Genomic DNA, 19,674 nt, shown 5'->3' on the forward strand with positions numbered 1-19,674 from the left:
TTCGAAAGTGTCATTTTAAATTGCACTTTGCTAGGTGTTCGTGTACACAATGTGCTGTGATGACATCTGCTGTGGAGTCTTCAGTGATCTATTCGCTTGTGAGCTGCTCCATAAAATCATACATATTCCATGCAAATTCAGCGAGGCTTCCTTAGTGTAGTGGTTAGTGCTCTGGGCTTTCCCCCCAGCAACCTGGGTTCGACTTTCAGTGGGACCTCAAACTTTTATCATAGAAAATTTGCAACGCAGTTGCTCGTGTGCTGCCCCATATAACCAGGGCTAGGGTTAGGTTTAAAGCTAGGGTTAGTGCTAGGGTTAGAGCTAAGGCTAGGGCTAGAGCTAGGATTAGGGTTAGGGTTAGGTTTAGAGCTAGTGTTAGAGCTAAGGCTAGGGTTAGGGCTAGGGTTAAAGCTAGAGCTAGAGCTAAGGTTAGAGATAGAGCTGGGGTTAGGGTTAGAGCTAGACCTAGGGTTAGAGCTAGAGCTGGGGTTAGGGTTAGAGCTAGGGTTAGGGTTAGAGCTAGACCTAGGTTTAGGGTTAGAGCTAGGGTTAGTGCTAGTTAGAGCTAGGGTTAGAGCTAAGGCTAGGGTTAAAGCTAAGGTTAGGGTTAGAGCTAAGGTTAGGGCTAGAGCTAGGATTAGGGTTAGTGCTAGGGTTAGGTTTAGAGCTAGTGTTAGAGCTAAGGCTAGGGTTAGGGTTAAAGCTAGAGCTAGGGCTAGGGTTAGAGCTAGAGCTGGGGTTAGGGTTAGAGCTAGGGTTAGAGCTAGGGCTGGGGTTAGGGTTAAAGATAGGGTTAGGGTTAGGTTTAGAGCCAGTGTTAGAGCTAGGGCTAGGGTTAGGGCTAGGGTTAGGGTTAAAGCTAGAGCTAGGGTTAGAGCTACAGCTGGGGTTAGGGCTAGAGCTAGGGTTAGGGTTAGAGCCAGACCTTGGTTTAGGGTTAGAGCTAGGGTTAGTGCTAGTTAGAGCTAGGGTTAGAGCTAAGGCTAGGGTTAAAGCTAAGGTGATGGTTAGAGCTAAGGTTAGAGCTAGTGCTAGGATTAGGGTTAGAGCTAGTGTTAGAGCTAAGGCTAGGGCTAGGGTTAAAGCTAGAGCTAGGGTTAGAGCTAGAGCTAGGGTTAGTGCTAGAGTTAGAGCTAGGGTTAGAGCTAGAGCTGGGGTTAGGGTTAGAGCTAAGGTTAGAGCTAGAGCTAGGGTTAGGGTTAGAGCTAGGGTTAGGGTTAGGGTTAGAGCTAGAGCTAGGGTTAGGGTTAGGGTTAGGGTCAGGCTAGCTCTAACTAGCTCTCAAACTTTTATCATAGAAAATTTGCAACGCAGTTACTCGTGTGCTGCCCTATATAACCAGAGCTAGGGTTAGTGCTAGAGTTAGAGCTGGAGCTAGAGCTAGGGTTAGGGTTAGGGTTAGAGCTAGAGCTAGAGCTAGGGTTAGGGTTAAGGTTAGGGTCAGGCTAGCTCTAACTAGCTCTCAAACTTTTATCATAGAAAATTTGCAACGCAGTTACTCGTGTGCTGCCCCATTTAACCAGAGCTAGGGTTAGTGCTAGAGATAGAGCTTAGGTTAGAGCTAGAGCTGGGGTTAGGGTTAGAGCTAAGGTTAGAGCTAGAGCTAGGGTTAGGGTTAGAGCTAGGGTTAGGGTTAGAGCTAGAGCTAGGGTTAGGGTTAGGGTTAGGGTTAGGGTCAGGCTAGCTCTAACTAGCTCTCAAACTTTTATCATAGAAAATTTGCAACGCAGTTACTCGTGTGCTGCCCCATATAACCAGAGCTAGGGTTAGTGCTAGAGTTAGAGCTAGAGCTAGGGTTAGGGTTAGGGTTAGGGTTAGTGCTAGAGCTAGAGCTAGGGTTAGGGTTAGGGTTAGGGTTAGGGTTTAGGGTCAGGCTAGCTCTAACTAGCTCTCAAACTTTTATCATAGAAAATTTGCAACGCAGTTACTCGTCTGCTGCCCCATATAACCAGAGCTAGGGTTAGTGCTAGAGTTAGAGCTAGAGCTAGGGTTAGGGTTAGGGTTAGAGCTAAGGTTAGAGCTAGAGCTAGGATTAGGGTTAGAGCTAGAGCTAGAGCTAGGGTTAGGGTTAGGGTTAGGGTTTAGGGTCAGGCTAGCTCTAACTAGCTCTCAAACTTTTATCATAGAAAATTTGCAACGCAGTTACTCGTGTGCTGCCCCATATAACCAGAGCTAGGGTTAGGCTTGCTCTTGCTGTGGTTAGGGTTAGGGTTAGGGTTAGGGTTTGTGTTAGGCTCAGGCTGGCTTTTGCTGTGCTGAGGCTTAGGGTTAGGCTTGCTCTTGCTGTGGTTAGGGTTAGGGTTAGGGTTTGTGTTAGGCTCAGGCTGGCTTTTGCTGTGCTGAGGCTTAGGGTTAGGCTTGCTCTTGCTGTGGTTAGGGTTAGGGTTAGGGTTTGTGTTAGGCTCAGGCTGGCTTTTGCTGTGCTGAGGCTTAGGGTTAGGCTTGCTCTTGCTGTGGTTAGGGTTAGGGTTAGGGTTTGTGTTAGGCTCAGGCTGGCTTTTGCTGTGCTGAGGCTTAGGGTTAGGCTTGCTCTTGCTGTGGTTAGGGTTAGGGTTAGGGTTTGTGTTAGGCTCAGGCTGGCTTTTGCTGTGCTGAGGCTTAGGGTTAGGCTTGCTCTTGCTGTGGTTAGGGTTAGGGTTAGGGTTTGTGTTAGGCTCAGGCTGGCTTTTGCTGTGCTGAGGCTTAGGGTTAGGCTTGCTCTTGCTGTGGTTAGGGTTAGGGTTAGGGTTTGTGTTAGGCTCAGGCTGGCTTTTGCTGTGCTGAGGCTTAGGGTTAGGCTTGCTCTTGCTGTGGTTAGGGTTAGGGTTAGGGTTTGTGTTAGGCTCAGGCTGGCTTTTGCTGTGCTGAGGCTTAGGGTTAGGCTTGCTCTTGCTGTGGTTAGGGTTAGGGTTTGTGTTAGGCTCAGGCTGGCTTTTGCTGTGCTGAGGCTTAGGGTTAGGCTTGCTCTTGCTGTGGTTAGGGTTAGGGTTAGGGTTAGGGTTTGTGTTAGGCTCAGGCTGGCTTTTGCTGTGCTGAGGCTTAGGGTTAGGCTTGCTCTTGCTGTGGTTAGGGTTAGGGTTAGGGTTAGGGTTTGTGTTAGGCTCAGGCTGGCTTTTGCTGTGCTGAGGCTTAGGGTTAGGCTTGCTCTTGCTGTGGTTAGGGTTAGGGTTAGGGTTTGTGTTAGGCTCAGGCTGGCTTTTGCTGTGCTGAGGCTTAGGGTTAGGCTTGCTCTTGCTGTGGTTAGGGTTAGGGTTAGGGTTAGGGTTTGTGTTAGGCTCAGGCTGGCTTTTGCTGTGCTGAGGCTTAGGGTTAGGCTTGCTCTTGCTGTGGTTAGGGTTAGGGTTAGGGTTTGTGTTAGGCTCAGGCTGGCTTTTGCTGTGCTGAGGCTTAGGGTTAGGCTTGCTCTTGCTGTGGTTAGGGTTAGGGTTAGGGTTAGGGTTTGTGTTAGGCTCAGGCTGGCTTTTGCTGTGCTGAGGCTTAGGGTTAGGCTTGCTCTTGCTGTGGTTAGGGTTAGGGTTAGGGTTAGGGTTTGTGTTAGCTCAGGCTGGCTTTTGCTGTGCTGAGGCTTAGGGTTAGGCTTGCTCTTGCTGTGGTTAGGGTTAGGGTTAGGGTTTGTGTTAGGCTCAGGCTGGCTTTTGCTGTGCTGAGGCTTAGGGTTAGGCTTGCTCTTGCTGTGGTTAGGGTTAGGGTTAGGGTTTGTGTTAGGCTCAGGCTGGCTTTTGCTGTGCTGAGGCTTAGGGTTAGGCTTGCTCTTGCTGTGGTTAGGGTTAGGGTTAGGGTTAGGGTTTGTGTTAGGCTCAGGCTGGCTTTTGCTGTGCTGAGGCTTAGGGTTAGGCTTGCTCTTGCTGTGGTTAGGGTTAGGGTTAGGGTTTGTGTTAGGCTCAGGCTGGCTTTTGCTGTGCTGAGGCTTAGGGTTAGGCTTGCTCTTGCTGTGGTTAGGGTTAGGGTTAGGGTTAGGGTTTGTGTTAGGCTCAGGCTGGCTTTTGCTGTGCTGAGGCTTAGGGTTAGGCTTGCTCTTGCTGTGGTTAGGGTTAGGGTTAGGGTTTGTGTTAGGCTCAGGCTGGCTTTTGCTGTGCTGAGGCTTAGGGTTAGGCTTGCTCTTGCTGTGGTTAGGGTTAGGGTTAGGGTTTGTGTTAGGCTCAGGCTGGCTTTTGCTGTGCTGAGGCTTAGGGTTAGGCTTGCTCTTGCTGTGGTTAGGGTTAGGGTTTGTGTTAGGCTCAGGCTGGCTTTTGCTGTGCTGAGGCTTAGGGTTAGGCTTGCTCTTGCTGTGGTTAGGGTTAGGGTTAGGGTTAGGGTTTGTGTTAGGCTCAGGCTGGCTTTTGCTGTGCTGAGGCTTAGGGTTAGGCTTGCTCTTGCTGTGGTTAGGGTTAGGGTTAGGGTTAGGGTTTGTGTTAGGCTCAGGCTGGCTTTTGCTGTGCTGAGGCTTAGGGTTAGGCTTGCTCTTGCTGTGGTTAGGGTTAGGGTTAGGGTTAGGGTTTGTGTTAGGCTCAGGCTGGCTTTTGCTGTGCTGAGGCTTAGGGTTAGGCTTGCTCTTGCTGTGGTTAGGGTTAGGGTTTGTGTTAGGCTCAGGCTGGCTTTTGCTGTGCTGAGGCTTAGGGTTAGGCTTGCTCTTGCTGTGGTTAGGGTTAGGGTTAGGGTTAGGGTTTGTGTTAGGCTCAGGCTGGCTTTTGCTGTGCTGAGGCTTAGGGTTAGGCTTGCTCTTGCTGTGGTTAGGGTTAGGGTTAGGGTTAGGGTTTGTGTTAGGGTTAGGGTTAGGGTTAGGGTTAGGGTTAGGGTCAGGCTAGCTCTAACTAGCTCTCAAACTTTTATCATAGAAAATTTGAAACGCAGTTACTCGTGTGCTGCCCCATATAACCAGAGCTAGGGTTAGTGCTAGAGTTAGAGCTAGACTAGGGTTAGGGTTAGGGTTAGGGTTAGAGCTAGAGCTAGAGCTAGTGCTAGGGTTAGGGTTAGGGTTAGGGTCAGGCTATCTCTAACTAGCTCTCAAACTTTTATCATAGAAAATTTGCAACGCAGTTACTCGTGTGCTGCCCCATATAACCAGAGCTAGGGTTAGTGCTAGAGTTAGAGCTAGAGCTAGGGTTAGGGTTAGGGTTAGTGCTAGAGCTAGAGCTAGGGTTAGGGTTAGGGTTAGGGTTTAGGGTCAGGCTAGCTCTAACTAGCTCTCAAACTTTTATCATAGAAAATTTGCAACGCAGTTACTCGTCTGCTGCCCCATATAACCAGAGCTAGGGTTAGTGCTAGAGTTAGAGCTAGGGTTAGGGTTAGGGTTAGAGCTAAGGTTAGAGCTAGAGCTAGGGTTAGGGTTAGGGTTAGGGTTTAGGGTCAGGCTAGCTCTAACTAGCTCTCAAACTTTTATCATAGAAAATTTGCAACGCAGTTACTCGTGTGCTGCCCCATATAACCAGAGCTAGGGTTAGTGCTAGAGTTAGAGCTAGAGCTAGGGTTAGGGTTAGGGTTAGAGCTAGAGCACTAACCCTAGCTCTGGTTATATGGGGCAGCACACGAGTAACTGCGTTGCAAATTTTCTATGATAAAAGTTTGAGAGCTAGTTAGAGCTAGCCTGACCCTAACCCTAACCCTAACCCTAACCCTAGCTCTAGCTCTAGCTCTAACCCTAACCCTAACCCTACCTCTAGCTCTAGCTCTAACTCTAGCACTAACCCTAGCTCTGGTTATATGGGGCAGCACACGAGTAACTGCGTTGCAAATTTTCTATGATAAAAGTTTGAGAGCTAGTTAGAGCTAGCCTGACCCTAAACCCTAACCCTAACCCTAACCCTAGCTCTAGCTCTAGCTCTAGCTCTAACCCTAATCCTAGCTCTAGCTCTAACCTTAGCTCTAACCCTAACCCTAACCCTAGCTCTAGCTCTAACTCTAGCACTAACCCTAGCGCTGGTTATATGGGGCAGCAGACGAGTAACTGCGTTGCAAATTTTCTATGATAGAAGTTTGAGAGCTAGTTAGAGCTAGCCTGACCCTAAACCCTAACCCTAACCCTAGCTCTAGGTCTAGCTCTAGCTCTAACCCTAACCCTAACCCTAGCTCTAGCTCTAACTCTAGCACTAACCCTAGCTCTGGTTATATGGGGCAGCACACGAGTAACTGCGTTGCAAATTTTCTATGATAAAAGTTTGAGAGCTAGTTAGAGCTAGCCTGACCCTAACCCTAACCCTAACCCTAGCTCTAGCTCTAGCTCTAGCTCTAACCCTAACCCTAACCCTAGCTCTAGCTCTAACTCTAGCACTAACCCTAGCTCTGGTTATATGGGGCAGCACACGAGTAACTGCGTTGCAAATTTTCTATGATAAAAGTTTGAGAGCTAGTTAGAGCTAGCCTGACCCTAAACCCTAACCCTAACCCTAACCCTAGCTCTAGCTCTAGCTCTAACCCTAATCCTAGCTCTAGCTCTAACCTTAGCTCTAACCCTAACCCTAACCCTAGCTCTAACTCTAGCACTAACCCTAGCTCTGGTTATATGGGGCAGCAGACGAGTAACTGCGTTGCAAATTTTCTATGATAAAAGTTTGAGAGCTAGTTAGAGCTAGCCTGACCCTAAACCCTAACCCTAACCCTAACCCTAGCTCTAGGTCTAGCTCTAGCTCTAACCCTAACCCTAACCCTAGCTCTAACTCTAACTCTAGCACTAACCCTAGCTCTGGTTATATGGGGCAGCACACGAGTAACTGCGTTGCAAATTTTCTATGATAAAAGTTTGAGAGCTAGTTAGAGCTAGCCTGACCCTAACCCTAACCCTAACCCTAGCTCTAGCTCTAGCTCTAACCCTAACCCTAACCCTAGCTCTAGCTCTAACTCTAGCACTAACCCTAGCTCTGGTTATATGGGGCAGCACACGAGTAACTGCGTTGCAAATTTTCTATGATAAAAGTTTGAGAGCTAGTTAGAGCTAGCCTGACCCTAAACCCTAACCCTAACCCTAACCCTAACCCTAGCTCTAGCTCTAGCTCTAGCTCTAACCCTAATCCTAGCTCTAGCTCTAACCTTAGCTCTAACCCTAACCCTAACCCTAGCTCTAGCTCTAACTCTAGCACTAACCCTAGCTTTGGTTATATGGGGCAGCAGACGAGTAACTGCGTTGCAAATTTTCTATGATAAAAGTTTGAGAGCTAGTTAGAGCTAGCCTGACCCTAAACCCTAACCCTAGCTCTAGGTCTAGCTCTAGCTCTAACCCTAACCCTAACCCTAGCTCTAGCTCTAACTCTAGCACTAACCCTAGCTCTGGTTATATGGGGCAGCACACGAGTAACTGCGTTGCAAATTTTCTATGATAAAAGTTTGAGAGCTAGTTAGAGCTAGCCTGACCCTAACCCTAACCCTAACCCTAACCCTAGCTCTAGCTCTAGCTCTAACCCTAACCCTAACCCTAACCCTAGCTCTAGCTGTAGCTCTAGCTCTAACTCTAGCACTAACCCTACCTCTGGTTATATGGGGCAGCACACGAGTAACTGCGTTGCAAATTTTCTATGATAAAAGTTTGAGAGCTAGTTAGAGCTAGCCTGACCCTAAACCCTAACCCTAACCCTAGCTCTAGCTCTAGCTCTAGCTCTAGCTCTAACCCTAATCCTAGCTCTAGCTCTAACCTTAGCTCTAACCCTAACCCTAACCCTAACCCTAGCTCTAGCTCTAACTCTAGCACTAACCCTAGCTCTGGTTATATGGGGCAGCAGACGAGTAACTGCGTTGCAAATTTTCTATGATAAAAGTTTGAGAGCTAGTTAGAGCTAGCCTGACCGTAAACCCTAACCCTAACCCTAACCCTAACCCTAGCTCTAGGTCTAGCTCTAGCTCTAACCCTAACCCTAACCCTAGCTCTAGCTCTAACTCTAGCACTAACCCTAGCTCTGGTTATATGGGGCAGCACACGAGTAACTGCGTTGCAAATTTTCTATGATAAAAGTTTGAGAGCTAGTTAGAGCTAGCCTGACCCTAAACCCTAACCCTAACCCTAGCTCTAGCTCTAGCTCTAACCCTAACCCTAACCCTAACCCTAGCTTTAGCTCTAGCTCTAACTCTAGCACTAACCCTAGCTCTGGTTATATGGGGCAGCACACGAGTAACTGCGTTGCAAATTTTCTATGATAAAAGTTTGAGAGCTAGTTAGGGCTAGCCTGACCCTAAACCCTAACCCTAACCCTAACCCTAACCCTAGCTCTAGCTCTAACCCTAACCCTAACCCTAGCTCTAGCTCTAACCTTAGCTCTAACCCTAACCCCAGCTCTAACCCTAGCACTAACTCTAGCTCTAACCCTAGCTCTAACCCTAACCCCAGCTCTAACCCTAGCACTAACTCTAGCTCTAACCCTAGCCCTAGCTCTAGCTCTAACCCTAGCTCTAACTCTAGCTCTAACCCTCACCCTAGCTCTAACCCTAGCCCTAACCCTAGCTCTAACACTAGCTCTAACACTAGCTCTAACCCTAGCTCTATCTCTAACATTAGCTCTAACCCTAGCCCTAACTCTAACCCTAGCTCTAACTCTAGTCCTAACCCTAGCTCTAGCTCTATTCCTAACCCTAGCTGTAACTCTAGCTCTAACCCTAACCCTAGCTCTAACCCTAGCTCTAGCTCTAACCCTAGCTCTAACTCTAGCTCTAACCCTAAGCCTAGCTCTAACCCTAGCCCTAATCCTAGCTCTAACACTAGCTCTAACCCTAGCTCTAACCCTAGCCCTATCACTAACCCTAGCTCTAACACTAGCTCTAACCCTAGCCCTAACCCTAGCTCTAACACTAGCTCTAACCCTAACCCTAGCTCTATCTCTAACCCTAACCCTAGCTCTAGCTCTAACACTAGCTCTAACCCTAGCTCTAACACTAGCTCTAACTCTAGCACTAACCCTAGCTCTCTCTCTAACCCTAGCTCTAGCTCTAACACTAGCTCTAACCCTAGCCCTAACCCTAGCTCTAGCTCTAACCCTAGCTCTAACTCTAGCTCTAACCCTAGCTCTAGCTCTAACCCTAGCTCTAACCCTAGCCCTAACCCTAGCTCTAACACTAGCTCTAACCCTAGCTCTATCTCTAACTCTAGCTCTAACACTAGCTCTAACCCTAGCCCTAACCCTAGCTCTAGCTCTAACCCTAGCTCTAACCCTAGCTCTAACTCTAACCCTAGCTCTAACCCTAACCCTAGCTCTAGCTCTAACCCTAGCTCTAACCCTAACCCTAGCTCTAACTCTAGCTCTAACCCTAGCTCTAGCTCTAACCCTAGCTCTAACCGTAACCCTAGCTCTAACCCTAACCCTAGCTCTAGCACTAATCCTAGCTCTAACCCTAACCCTAACCCTAGCTCTAACACTAGCGCTAACCCTAGCTCTAACCCTAACTCTAGCTCTAAACCTGACCCTAGCCCTAATCCTAGCTCTAAGGAGGTGTATGGTTATATGGGGCAGCACACTAGCAACTGTGTTGCAAATTTTCTATGATAAAAATTTTGGCTCCCACTGAGACTCGAACCCGGGATGCTGGGTTGAGAGCCCCAAGCACTGCCCATTACACTACGGAAGCCTCGGTCAAATTGCATGGAATATTTGTGATTTTATGGAGTAGCTGACATGCGAATAGTATAGATCAGTGGTCCCCAACGTTTTTTTGCGGACCGGCCTTTCTATGAATAAATAATACATTTATAATAAATATGATGAAATAAAATGATACGACTATTTCTTTCTTTTAGTAGTTTTCCTTGCTCTCTTGGGAGCTTAAGATCAGGGGATGCTTTGAGAATAATTCTACCCAGCGAAAGCATTTCTTTCGGTTCTTCCACGGCTTTGGGAAAGAATATAAAGAAAACTCCCGGTCAGCATATCGTGAGCCGCGGCGCATGCGCAGTTCGCTGTTCTAAAAAGTTCATATGACTTCAACCAGTAGGTAGCAGTAATGCTCATTGAAGCTGGTGCCACCTCGCCGTAAAACAAAACGAAGAAGAAAATGACGTCACCTGAATTGCATTCCTCGTTCACCAACGATTCGCATTTCCAGTTCATCGCGAGGGAACGACTTTCCTGACTTCCTGACTTTCCCGTTCGCGAACGAGTCAACTGCCTTCCTTCCTTCCCGTGCATCAACGGATCAGTCAGTGAACGTGTTGCGTCTCCCTCCTGGCTTGGATTATGTAAACCAGAATGTCGATTTACGATTTGCCAAGGAAAGAAAGAACCACTCACTGAAACACGGCTTCTTTTATGCGCGTTTTCTCCAAGCTAACGGCTAACTTGAGTGCAACAACGGGGAGATTATGCTTCTCTTTGGGTAATCTTGATTTTATAACACTTAGAGTAGTTTTTAAATGACGTGTATGCATATATACGCCTAAATATTGTTAGCCAATATATCAACTGCAATTTCACATTGCATTGCTGCTTTGAAATTTACTTTAAATATTATTATTTTTAATAAACATTTATGTTAAAACTTGTCTGGTGTTTTATTCATTGTTTCTTTATTCGCCAATTAAAACATAAAAATCAGATATTTGGTTTATATGACTATGTGTATGTATATCTACTGCAATTTCACATTAGATTGATGGTTTGAAATGTACTTTTATTATTATTATTTTAATAAACATTAAAAACCTGTTAAAACTTGTCTGGTGTTTTATTCCTTGTTTTTATTTTTTTGGGCATGAAAACAAAAATATGACATTTGGTTAACTGCTTTAGATGACAATATGTAAATGTGTTTTACGTTGTGTAATGTGTTGGTGTCCCCCAAAATAAAGAGCAAGTAGTCAAATACACATTCTTGACACGTACAAAAAATCCATAGAATTATTAGGTACACCTGAAAATGGTGGTGTACCTAATGGAGTGTCCAAGTGATGTCACAGATCAGCCAATCAGAAAGTGGGGGTGAGGGCGGGTGTGGCACTTTTCACTTGTGTGGACCTCCAGTCCTCGAAGGGCCGCGTTCCAACATGTTTTCCAAGTGACCCTCGTTAAGCGCACCTGCGTGAAAAGTTTTAGCTCCTTTCACGTTCCGCAGGAGCTAAAAGTTTTCACGCAGGTGCGCTTAACGAGGGAATCACGGACACTCCATTAGGTACACCGCCATTTTCAAGTGTACCTGATAACAGGCCACTTAATTCGGGAAATATCATGGTCAAAGGTCACAGGAGTCAAGCTCTAGTCCTTGGGCCACGTTCCAACATGTTTTCCAAGTGACCCTCGTTAAGCGCAGGTGCGTGAAAACTTTTAGCTTCTTTCACGTTCAAAAGGAGCTAAAAGTTTTCACGCAGGTGCACTTAACGAGGGAAGCACACGGACACTCCATTAGGTACACCGCCATTTTCAAGTGTACCTAATAACAGGCCACTTTAGTAGGGAAATATCATGGTCAAAGGTCACAGGAGTCAAGCTCTAGTCCTCGGGGCCGCGTTCCAATATGTTTTCCAAGTGACCCTTGAACACTTGAAACTGGCGGTGTACCTAATGGAGTGTCCGTGTGATTCCCTCGTTAAGTGCACCTGCGTGAAAACTTTTAGCTCCTTTCACGTTCTGCAGTAGCTAAAACTTTTCACGCAGGTGCGCTTAACGAGGGTCACTTGGAAAACATGTTGGAACGTGGCCCGAGGACGACTAGAGCTTGACTCCTGTGACCTTTGACCATGATATTTCCCTAATTAAGTGGCCTGTTATTTATTTATTCTTTTTTTTAATTTTTATTTATTTTTTACCTCGTGTAGTGTACCTATTGAAGCGTCCATGAGGTGTACCTAATCACAGGCTACTTAAGCAGTTAACCAAATGTCAGATTTTTGTTTTCATGCCCAAAAAAAAAAAACAAGGAATAAAACACCAGACAAGTTTTAACATAAATGTTTATTAAAAATAATAATATTAAAAGTAAATTTCAAACCAGCAATCTGAAATTGCAGTAGATATATTGGATAACAATATTTAGGCGTATATATGCATACACGTTATTTAAAAACTACTATAAGTGTTATACTACGATACAAGTGCTTACCAGCTCAGTGGCCTCAGAGGAGAGTGTCCGCCCTGAGTTTGGGAGGTTGTGGGTTCAAACCCCTGCCGGGTCATACCAGTGACTATAACAATGGTACCCATTTCTTCCCTGCTTGGCACTCAGTGTAAGGGGTTGAATGGGGCTCCGCTGCTGCTCACGATCATTGGAACTTTAACTTTTAAAATCAAGGTTACCCAAAGAGAAGCATAATCTCCCCGTTTTTGCATAACGGCGCATCCCTTCAGAATAGAATAGATCTTTATTGTCATTGTCACACATGACAGCAAGTGCCAACCGATCAGTGCAAAATAAATAAATAGAATAAAAAGTTAAAAAATACAATAAAGTTAGCCGTTAGCTTGGAGAAAACGTGCATTAAAAAAGTGGCGTTTCAGTGAGTGGTTCTTTCTTTCCTTGGCAAATCGACATTCTGACTTACATAGCTCACGCCAGGAGAGAGACGAAACACCTTCACTGACTGATCCGTTGATGCACGGGAAGGAAGGCAGTTGAGCCATTGACTCGTTCGCGAACGGGAAAGTCAGGATTCGGTCCCTCACTGATCCGTTCTCACTGGAAATGCGAATCACTCACTCACATATTCGTTCACTCTCAGATTCGTTTGTTGGTGAGCGGGAAAAGCAACTCGTGCGTGGACAGGAAGTGACGTCATTTTCTTCGTTTTGTTTTACAGCAAGGTGGCACCAGCTTCATTGGGCATTACCGACACCTACTGGTTGAAGTCATATGAACTGAGAAGTTTCGTTCTTTTGAACCCATCATTCACTCGCAACAACTAATGATGTAGTTTGTCTTGTCAACTCATCCTGAATCCGAGCAACCAAATGAATATGAGAACATATCCTTCGAACCCGACTCTCCTGAATCCAGACCAAACTGGCGGACGACACGTCTGTTTCCTAAAAACGAAACCGGAAACACAAGATAAAGTACTCTTGGCTCATTTCTGTTTCGTGGAGCTACGTGGACAATTTCGACCAATCGGAGGGCTCTGAGTCACTGCGTCCGCTGAATGGGCCAATAGCGTTGCGAGTCGTGGTGCTCCCTCTCAGGAATGCATTTCGTCAACAAACCTTAGCTTGCGGCTTCGTATCAGCTGGAGCTGTCAGCAGCACTACGCAGTGTCCCTGGCTTCTTTGGTGACCCAGGTAAGCCACACTCTTATTTTTGAAGTAATTAACTGAGCTCCATTTTATGTAGAAATTAAGATCACCAAACGTTCTCACTTTCCATCCAAAATGGCGAGTTGTCATTTTCTTGATCCTGAGGGTAAACGACTCGATTCGGAAGGGTGACGTTAAAAACTAGCCAAAAACATTTGACCGTAATGGTTCTTTAATCGTACTCTGCCTCGACGTATTTAAAGTTAACAAAATTGTTCTCGTCCGCTATAGGTGCCCAACAAAAGAAGCCCCAAAGCAGTCATGGCCACGGCGCAGTGCGTGTTGCTGCTCGCCTTTCATATCTTGCTCATCTCCGAGTTCATCTTAGCCAAGAGGGACTACTACGACATCCTGGGGGTGCCCAAAGACGCCTCGGAGCGCCAGATCAAGAAAGCCTTCCATAAGCTGGCACTCAAGTACCACCCGGACCGAAATAAGGGTGCGGACGCCGAGGCCAAGTTCAGAGAAATAGCTGAGGGTAAGATCTCGGGTCCTCCGGTGACGTCATCATTCTGCAAGTTAGCTTATACACACATTTCCAGAACTAGGCAAGATTGAATTTCTTGTTTTCACAAAACTCACTACACCTGCTGTCTTACCTCAGCGTACGAGACGTTATCAGATGATAAGAGACGCCGAGAGTACGACCAGTTCGGCCACGGCCAGTCGGCGCACGGAGGAAATGCAAATCACAACTTCCGGCAGCACTACCGCTCGTTCAACATGGACGACATCTTCAAGGACTTTGATTTTTTCGGTCAGCAGCAGCAGCAGCAGGAACACTTCCACTCCCATCATCATCAAGCGCACCAGAGGTTCTTCCACGAGGCCTCGGGGAACCAACAGAGGCGTCCCTTTGGAGGAGGAGGGGGACTGTTTGATGACATGTTTGAAGACTTGGAGAAGATGTTCTCCTTTAACGCTCACACTACCAGGAATGATGGCAGATTCCAACATTCTACCAAGCAGCACTGCAGGACAGTGACGCAGAGGAGGGGCAACATGGTGACAACCTTCACAGAGTGCTCCTGAAAGGGGGAGTGGGTAAAACACTAACAGGGGGCGCTGGTGGGTTTCGTGTGGCAATTTAACGCCAATTTATCACATGTTTTTTGGTGACTTTCAGTATGAGATTTGTATTCAAGGAACAAAGTGAGATTTCAGTCACTTCCAATTAGGTCAGCTTGTTCACTTGCTCAGGAATCGACAGAAGCTCGTGTAATCTTTGCTTCAACAAGCTGCACTGGGCTCTTTGTATTCGAACAAGCCAGGGCTGAAAAAGACACATTTGAATGATGAGAGGAGGAAGAAAAAAAAAAACAAAAAAAACCAAGCACTTATGCAATATTTTGCTGGAGATATTTTCCAATATTTTCATGTTTAAAAACTCAAAAACCTCAAGCTGATCATGTGCAATATTCAGCACGTTTTGCTCTTCATGTTGCCTATTCTGCACAGACAGTGCTGTCTCAATAATGTCTGCACTTTGAGTGTGTGTGAGAGAGTGTGTGAGTGTGTGTGTATTGAAAGATGTTTGAAAATGGAATAAAGTTGCAACAGGATGTGGCTCTTTATTGTTTATCTGTGCGTGATTATTTGTAAAACTATGCTATGACTATTTTTATCCAACAATTTTAGCGTTTGTGGAATTTAGGCTGGAGAATGGTGACGGCAGAACATTGTAGCTTTCTCAGGCGTTACACTGTCGCCGTCTTGTGGTCACTTAGAGAAGTGCAGTCAGAAGTTTCTCGTGGGAAATTAACTATGCTGCATAAACATAAAGGGGCGATAAAAAAGGCTCTTAGTGTCATGACGCCAGTCAACCACTAAGCGGCGCCAAAACTCATTTACTACAGCTTTGTTGGTTTTACTGCAGAATCAACTTGAAAATAATTTAGCTCAGTTGGCATATCACCAAAGCCAAAGTCTGCTTATGAGAATGCTCAATTGGCTGGCACTATTTTATTGCAACATACTAATTTGGCACACGTGGGACAAAGAAGTGAAAACAAATGAGGCAACGCCATCACAAGTAACACACATGACTCAGCAACGGCAACAGTCACAAGTGCAAATAAGGGGAAGTGCTCACATGGGCGGAGACTTGCCAACGCGAAGTGACTACGATAGACTGATTACTAAATTTTTGTAACAGTGCCAAAATTCAAACCAGTGCTTGCCATTTTCCCCACATCAGAACTCAGCGTTGAAGGGGTAGTCCTTGTGCTTGGTGCTCCTGGAGGCCAAGATAAGTCAATTAATAAGCCATACAACAAATGTTGAACAGTTCATCCATACACTCACCAATGCATCGGACAGACTCGCCAATTCCGATTGAATCCTAAAATGGTCTTCATGTCCTCGTCGCTGAGTTGGAAGTCAAACACCTGGCAAAGGGTGGAAAAATCAATTTGGCGCTCGGCCGGGCGTGCAAGGCAAAGAGGGCATTTGTGTGTCTTTCTCGCTCCTTACCTTGAAATTCTCTTGGATGCGGTGAGGTGTGACCGATTTGGGAATCACCACCACATTCCTCTGGATGTGGAAGCGGATCAGGACCTGAGTTGAGATTACGACATCAAGACTTGGGCTGAACCACAGAAACCATCTATTTGCCCCCCTCCAATTATGATTTTTAATTCATTATTCAGCCCTAGTTAATATTTTATCATTCAAAACAATGTACCTGAGCAGATGTTTTGTTGTGCTTTTTGGCTATGGCCGTGATGTTAGGATCCTCCAAAAGCGAAGGCTCGTCGGGTTTGGCCCTGCAAAAGCGCGGCCGGCGGTCACCTCGTGAAAAGAAACTTCCCGATCCGCCTTTGAGGACCTACCAGGGTCTGGCCGGGGAGCCGAGTGGACTGTAGGCTGTCACGGTGATGCCCTTGGAGTGGCAGTAGCTGATCAGCTTTTCCTGGCTCAAGAATGGGTGGCACTCCACCTTCAAGGCACAAAAGTACAACGGCGGGCACAATCACCAACATTTTCAGGTCTGCTTTTGTACAACGGCTGCAGGCTAGAGAAGAAAATGGTGGCTTAATTCAATACCAGGCAGGATCAATCTTAAAGCAGACGGGAGAAACAACAGACTAAGCGCATTAGCTTAGCCTAAGGGGGGGGAACTGCATTAAACTCAAGGGAATTACAAAATCATTTAATTTTTCTTGTTGGGAGGGAAAGAGCATTACAGACATACCCTTAAGGACAGCACCATTTTTTTTTTTTTGGAATGACTTTTGTATTTCTAGACAAGAAATGGGTCCATAGTGTGTTGGTGTACCTGGTTATTGGCCGGCTTGTACTTGAGGCCCGGCTTGTTGAGAAGACGCTCAATCTGATCCCGGTTGAAATTGGAGATCCCGATGGCTTTGACCAGACCGGCATCGACCAGCTCCTCCATTCCCTGAAACACAAAATGTTTTCTCCTCTATTTGTGTGCTCTGAGGAGTTCCACAAGTGTCTATACCGGATGCTCCCGCATTGTGATCCAAATCCTGTCACAAAGTATTATTTTATGACTGGTAAGCTTCCAACTCACCTCCCATGTCTGCAGGTAGTCGGAATCATCAGGAATGATTTGGTCGTTGCTGTCCAACGGAAACATCTCGTCGCCGGGCTATACAAGTCCAAAGAGATGGCTTTAAAAACCGGGACAATAGCGGATGATGAGACTTGCAGCATTTACCTGGAATCCCATTGGCCAGTGCACCAGATAGAGGTCAAGGTAGGCCAATTTGAGATCACTCAGGGTCTTCTCACAAGCTTGCCTGACCATGGACTTTTGATGGTAGGTGCACCACAGCTACGGGGCAAAAAAATGAGGCGAGGAACATTAAGAAGCATCCTGCTAGATCTGAAACTCCACCTCATGGCTTTCTTACCTTACTAACAACGAAAAGGTCCTCTCGCTTGACTGCACCGTCCTTGATCATGGCCTGGATTCCATCGCCCACCTCCGCCTCGTTACGGTAAATGGCAGCCCCATCGATGTGCCGGTAGCCCGCTGATATGGCTGCTTTCACCGCTGCAGTCACTTGACCGGGTTCAGACTAGAAGAGAAAGTGAATATTCATTATAAAAAAAAAACCAAAACAATATGTAGATCAGTTTTAACCTCGTGACACAAAAAATACATGTTAAAGATTTACCTCAAGGCTCCTTGAGACAGAAAACGTTATGAATGCATGAATATAAACTAAAGACAAACAAAACATAAAGACAAACCCAAAAGAATCAGCCTGCACGGTTAAATGTAATGACAACATAAATTCAAACATCATCCACCATGACTGAATGGCTGTTAGCATTAGCTACCGTTAGCTTCAAGTCCGATTGTTCATTTTTTTCACGCAGTTTAATATCACTCGGTGAGTTTATTTCCGATCTGTTACGCAACGCTCTGCAGTCTAAATTTAAGTTTCGATTGCTGCGCCTGTTTGCCATTTTGAAGTAGTTACACCCAAACTGAGCAACTCGTAACTTTCCACGAGATCCAAGAAAATGGAGATAACGGATCACTCACCTTCCATGTCCCCAGCCCGACGATGGGCATAAGCGCACCGGTGGAGAGCTTCACGGTCGTTGCCATTGTTTTCGAAAGACGAGTGATACCCAGTTGAGCAACAAGTGGAGGCGAGGTGTGTGTGGTTAGTTGATTTATGTGTGACTGAGCAGGCAGGCATCGTCGATTGATTAGTGATGCCTTGCAGGTTGCCCCAGGCGTGAAATTAAACAATGCAGTGATTCAGTGGTTTCACGCATAAAATACAACATAAATATTAGTCACACATTTGGACTGTTATATAATCAATAATTATAATAATTTACGCGAATGGCGTTAACTCGATGATACTGTGATTTATCACGGCTGAAAAAAATACCTGTTGTTCCAACTTTTGCCACAGGAGGGAGACAGTACACCAGCATTGCGTTGGGGTCTTTAATGGTAATAGTGGAATGAAATATGTTATTTATGATTAATTATAAACTAAACAAGTTATTATTAATTAAACAAGTAGTTTGGTTTGGTGTAGAATTTTTACTTCTCGTAGTGGAAACGAGTTTGACAACTCTGGTTTTGAGCTTATTGTTCTTTGTTGGTATGCATAAATAAAACAAGTCATTTCTTGTTCTACTTGAAGTCATCCTGCGTTGTGGCGTGATCTTGCCTATCTGGAGCCGAAACGTCATTTGAAATGGCAACAAAGTTCCTTGAGCTCAGAAAATGTGATGCATGTTGCCAATGCTTATGAATTTAAAAAATAATAGTGTCTTACAACCTGCCAGGGCTCTTTGGTTAAAATCAGATAAAACCCTCACAGTTCTTTATTTGAACCATAAGAGCTGCAGAGAAAGGTGTTACTAAAGATATATTTGACAAAAAAAATATATATACAAAGGGAAAAGTTGTAGGAGCCAGTAACGCTGTGTACCTCACAATGTCCGCTCTGATCTTCTCCCCCGGCTGGACGTCTGCTTCTCCGGGCCCTCTTGCGTCTCTGATCTCACTTCAGACAACCTCCAAACTGTCAAAGTGGCCACTGGAATCAAACGTGGCCACATGCTGCCTTCATCAAAAGCCCAAGACGCCACTGACACTGTTTTGTGCAGGCCAAGCATCTATTAGAAGAAAAGAACCAGGCAGAAAATGACCACCTATTTGAAGAACCAAGTGGCTTTCCAGAAGAGTTTGAACAGAAGTCAGCTCACCTTTCCAACAAGAAACTTTAATGACACAAAGTGTTATTTGACAGACACAAGGGGTCGCCAAAGCACAGTGAAAGATCTGTGAAAGCCTTTTGATTTCCACAAAGGGACTTTTGTTTTCAGCAGAATTTCTACAGATTTTTGATATAGCGCCATGGATTTCATTGGATGGGAATTCCCATTATGAGTCAAATTTGACTGACTACATGATCAAATAAAAAAAAAAAAAGTCATATTCAGTTAATTAGCCATTTTAGTTTTTGCTCATTTGAATTTCATTTGCTGTACAACGCAGGAAATTTCATTAAGCATGTTTGCGTGCAGGGCTGAAGATCAGGCTGGAATCTAAATTTCAATTTCCCTTTGCAAATGTAGTCTTAATAAAATCTAACAAAATAAAAACAGCATTAGAAGAAATTCTGCCTAACTAGTAACACTTAAACAACTCATTTAAATCAATTCTTCACAAAATCGCTGGGCATTATTATTCTAGTGTGTCCTCTCAAGACAGTCGGCATCTAATTTTGTAGTCACTGAGTGTTTTTTTCCCCCCCTAAAATATTGCTTTTATTTAAGCAAGGCAACCTCTTTCAGGCCCTTCACATCCATTTTGGTCTTGATTGAGCTCTCTCGGACGTCACCCGGACAAAAACAAGCGTTGGAGTGCTTTTGAATTTGCATGTTGCTACACGGCAGCGTCGCTTGTTGCTACTTTCACGAGTGTCCATCCGGCCTCCTCCGTTTTGTACCCTCATCAACCTTAACTGGTGTGAACAAACATCACGGGGATCATTATGCAGATGGCGGCGGTCTTTTGTGCTAA

The 19,674-nt window shown here is 45.5% G+C and overlaps 2 protein-coding genes across 2 annotated transcripts; one reads left to right on the plus strand and one right to left on the minus strand.

The window, feature by feature from the left end:
- The first annotated feature begins 12,668 nt into the window (after positions 1-12,668).
- Positions 12,669-14,710, plus strand: dnajb9b (DnaJ heat shock protein family (Hsp40) member B9b). Its single transcript, XM_088366433.1, has 3 exons — positions 12,669-13,133; positions 13,380-13,626; positions 13,753-14,710. The coding sequence occupies exons 2-3, from the start codon at positions 13,410-13,412 to the stop codon at positions 14,178-14,180; spliced, it is 645 nt and encodes a 214-aa protein (XP_088222559.1). The 5' UTR covers positions 12,669-13,133; positions 13,380-13,409; the 3' UTR covers positions 14,181-14,710.
- A 369-nt stretch (positions 14,711-15,079) lies between these two features.
- Positions 15,080-17,844, minus strand: akr1b1.2 (aldo-keto reductase family 1, member B1 (aldose reductase), tandem duplicate 2). The gene is made up of 10 exons (XM_088366431.1): positions 17,668-17,844; positions 17,027-17,194; positions 16,831-16,947; positions 16,684-16,761; positions 16,426-16,548; positions 15,980-16,086; positions 15,832-15,913; positions 15,621-15,704; positions 15,453-15,535; positions 15,080-15,384 (listed from the first exon to the last, which is right to left on the minus strand). Exons 1-10 carry the CDS (start codon positions 17,731-17,733, stop codon positions 15,342-15,344), a joined length of 951 nt encoding a protein of 316 aa, XP_088222557.1. The 5' UTR covers positions 17,734-17,844; the 3' UTR covers positions 15,080-15,341.
- Between the last annotated feature and the right edge of the window lie 1,830 nt (positions 17,845-19,674).

The sequence above is a fragment of the Syngnathus floridae genome, chromosome 22 (assembly GCF_059516105.1).
Source record: "Syngnathus floridae isolate MCC-2025c chromosome 22, RoL_Sflo_1.0, whole genome shotgun sequence".
Taxonomy (NCBI): domain Eukaryota; kingdom Metazoa; phylum Chordata; class Actinopteri; order Syngnathiformes; family Syngnathidae; genus Syngnathus; species Syngnathus floridae.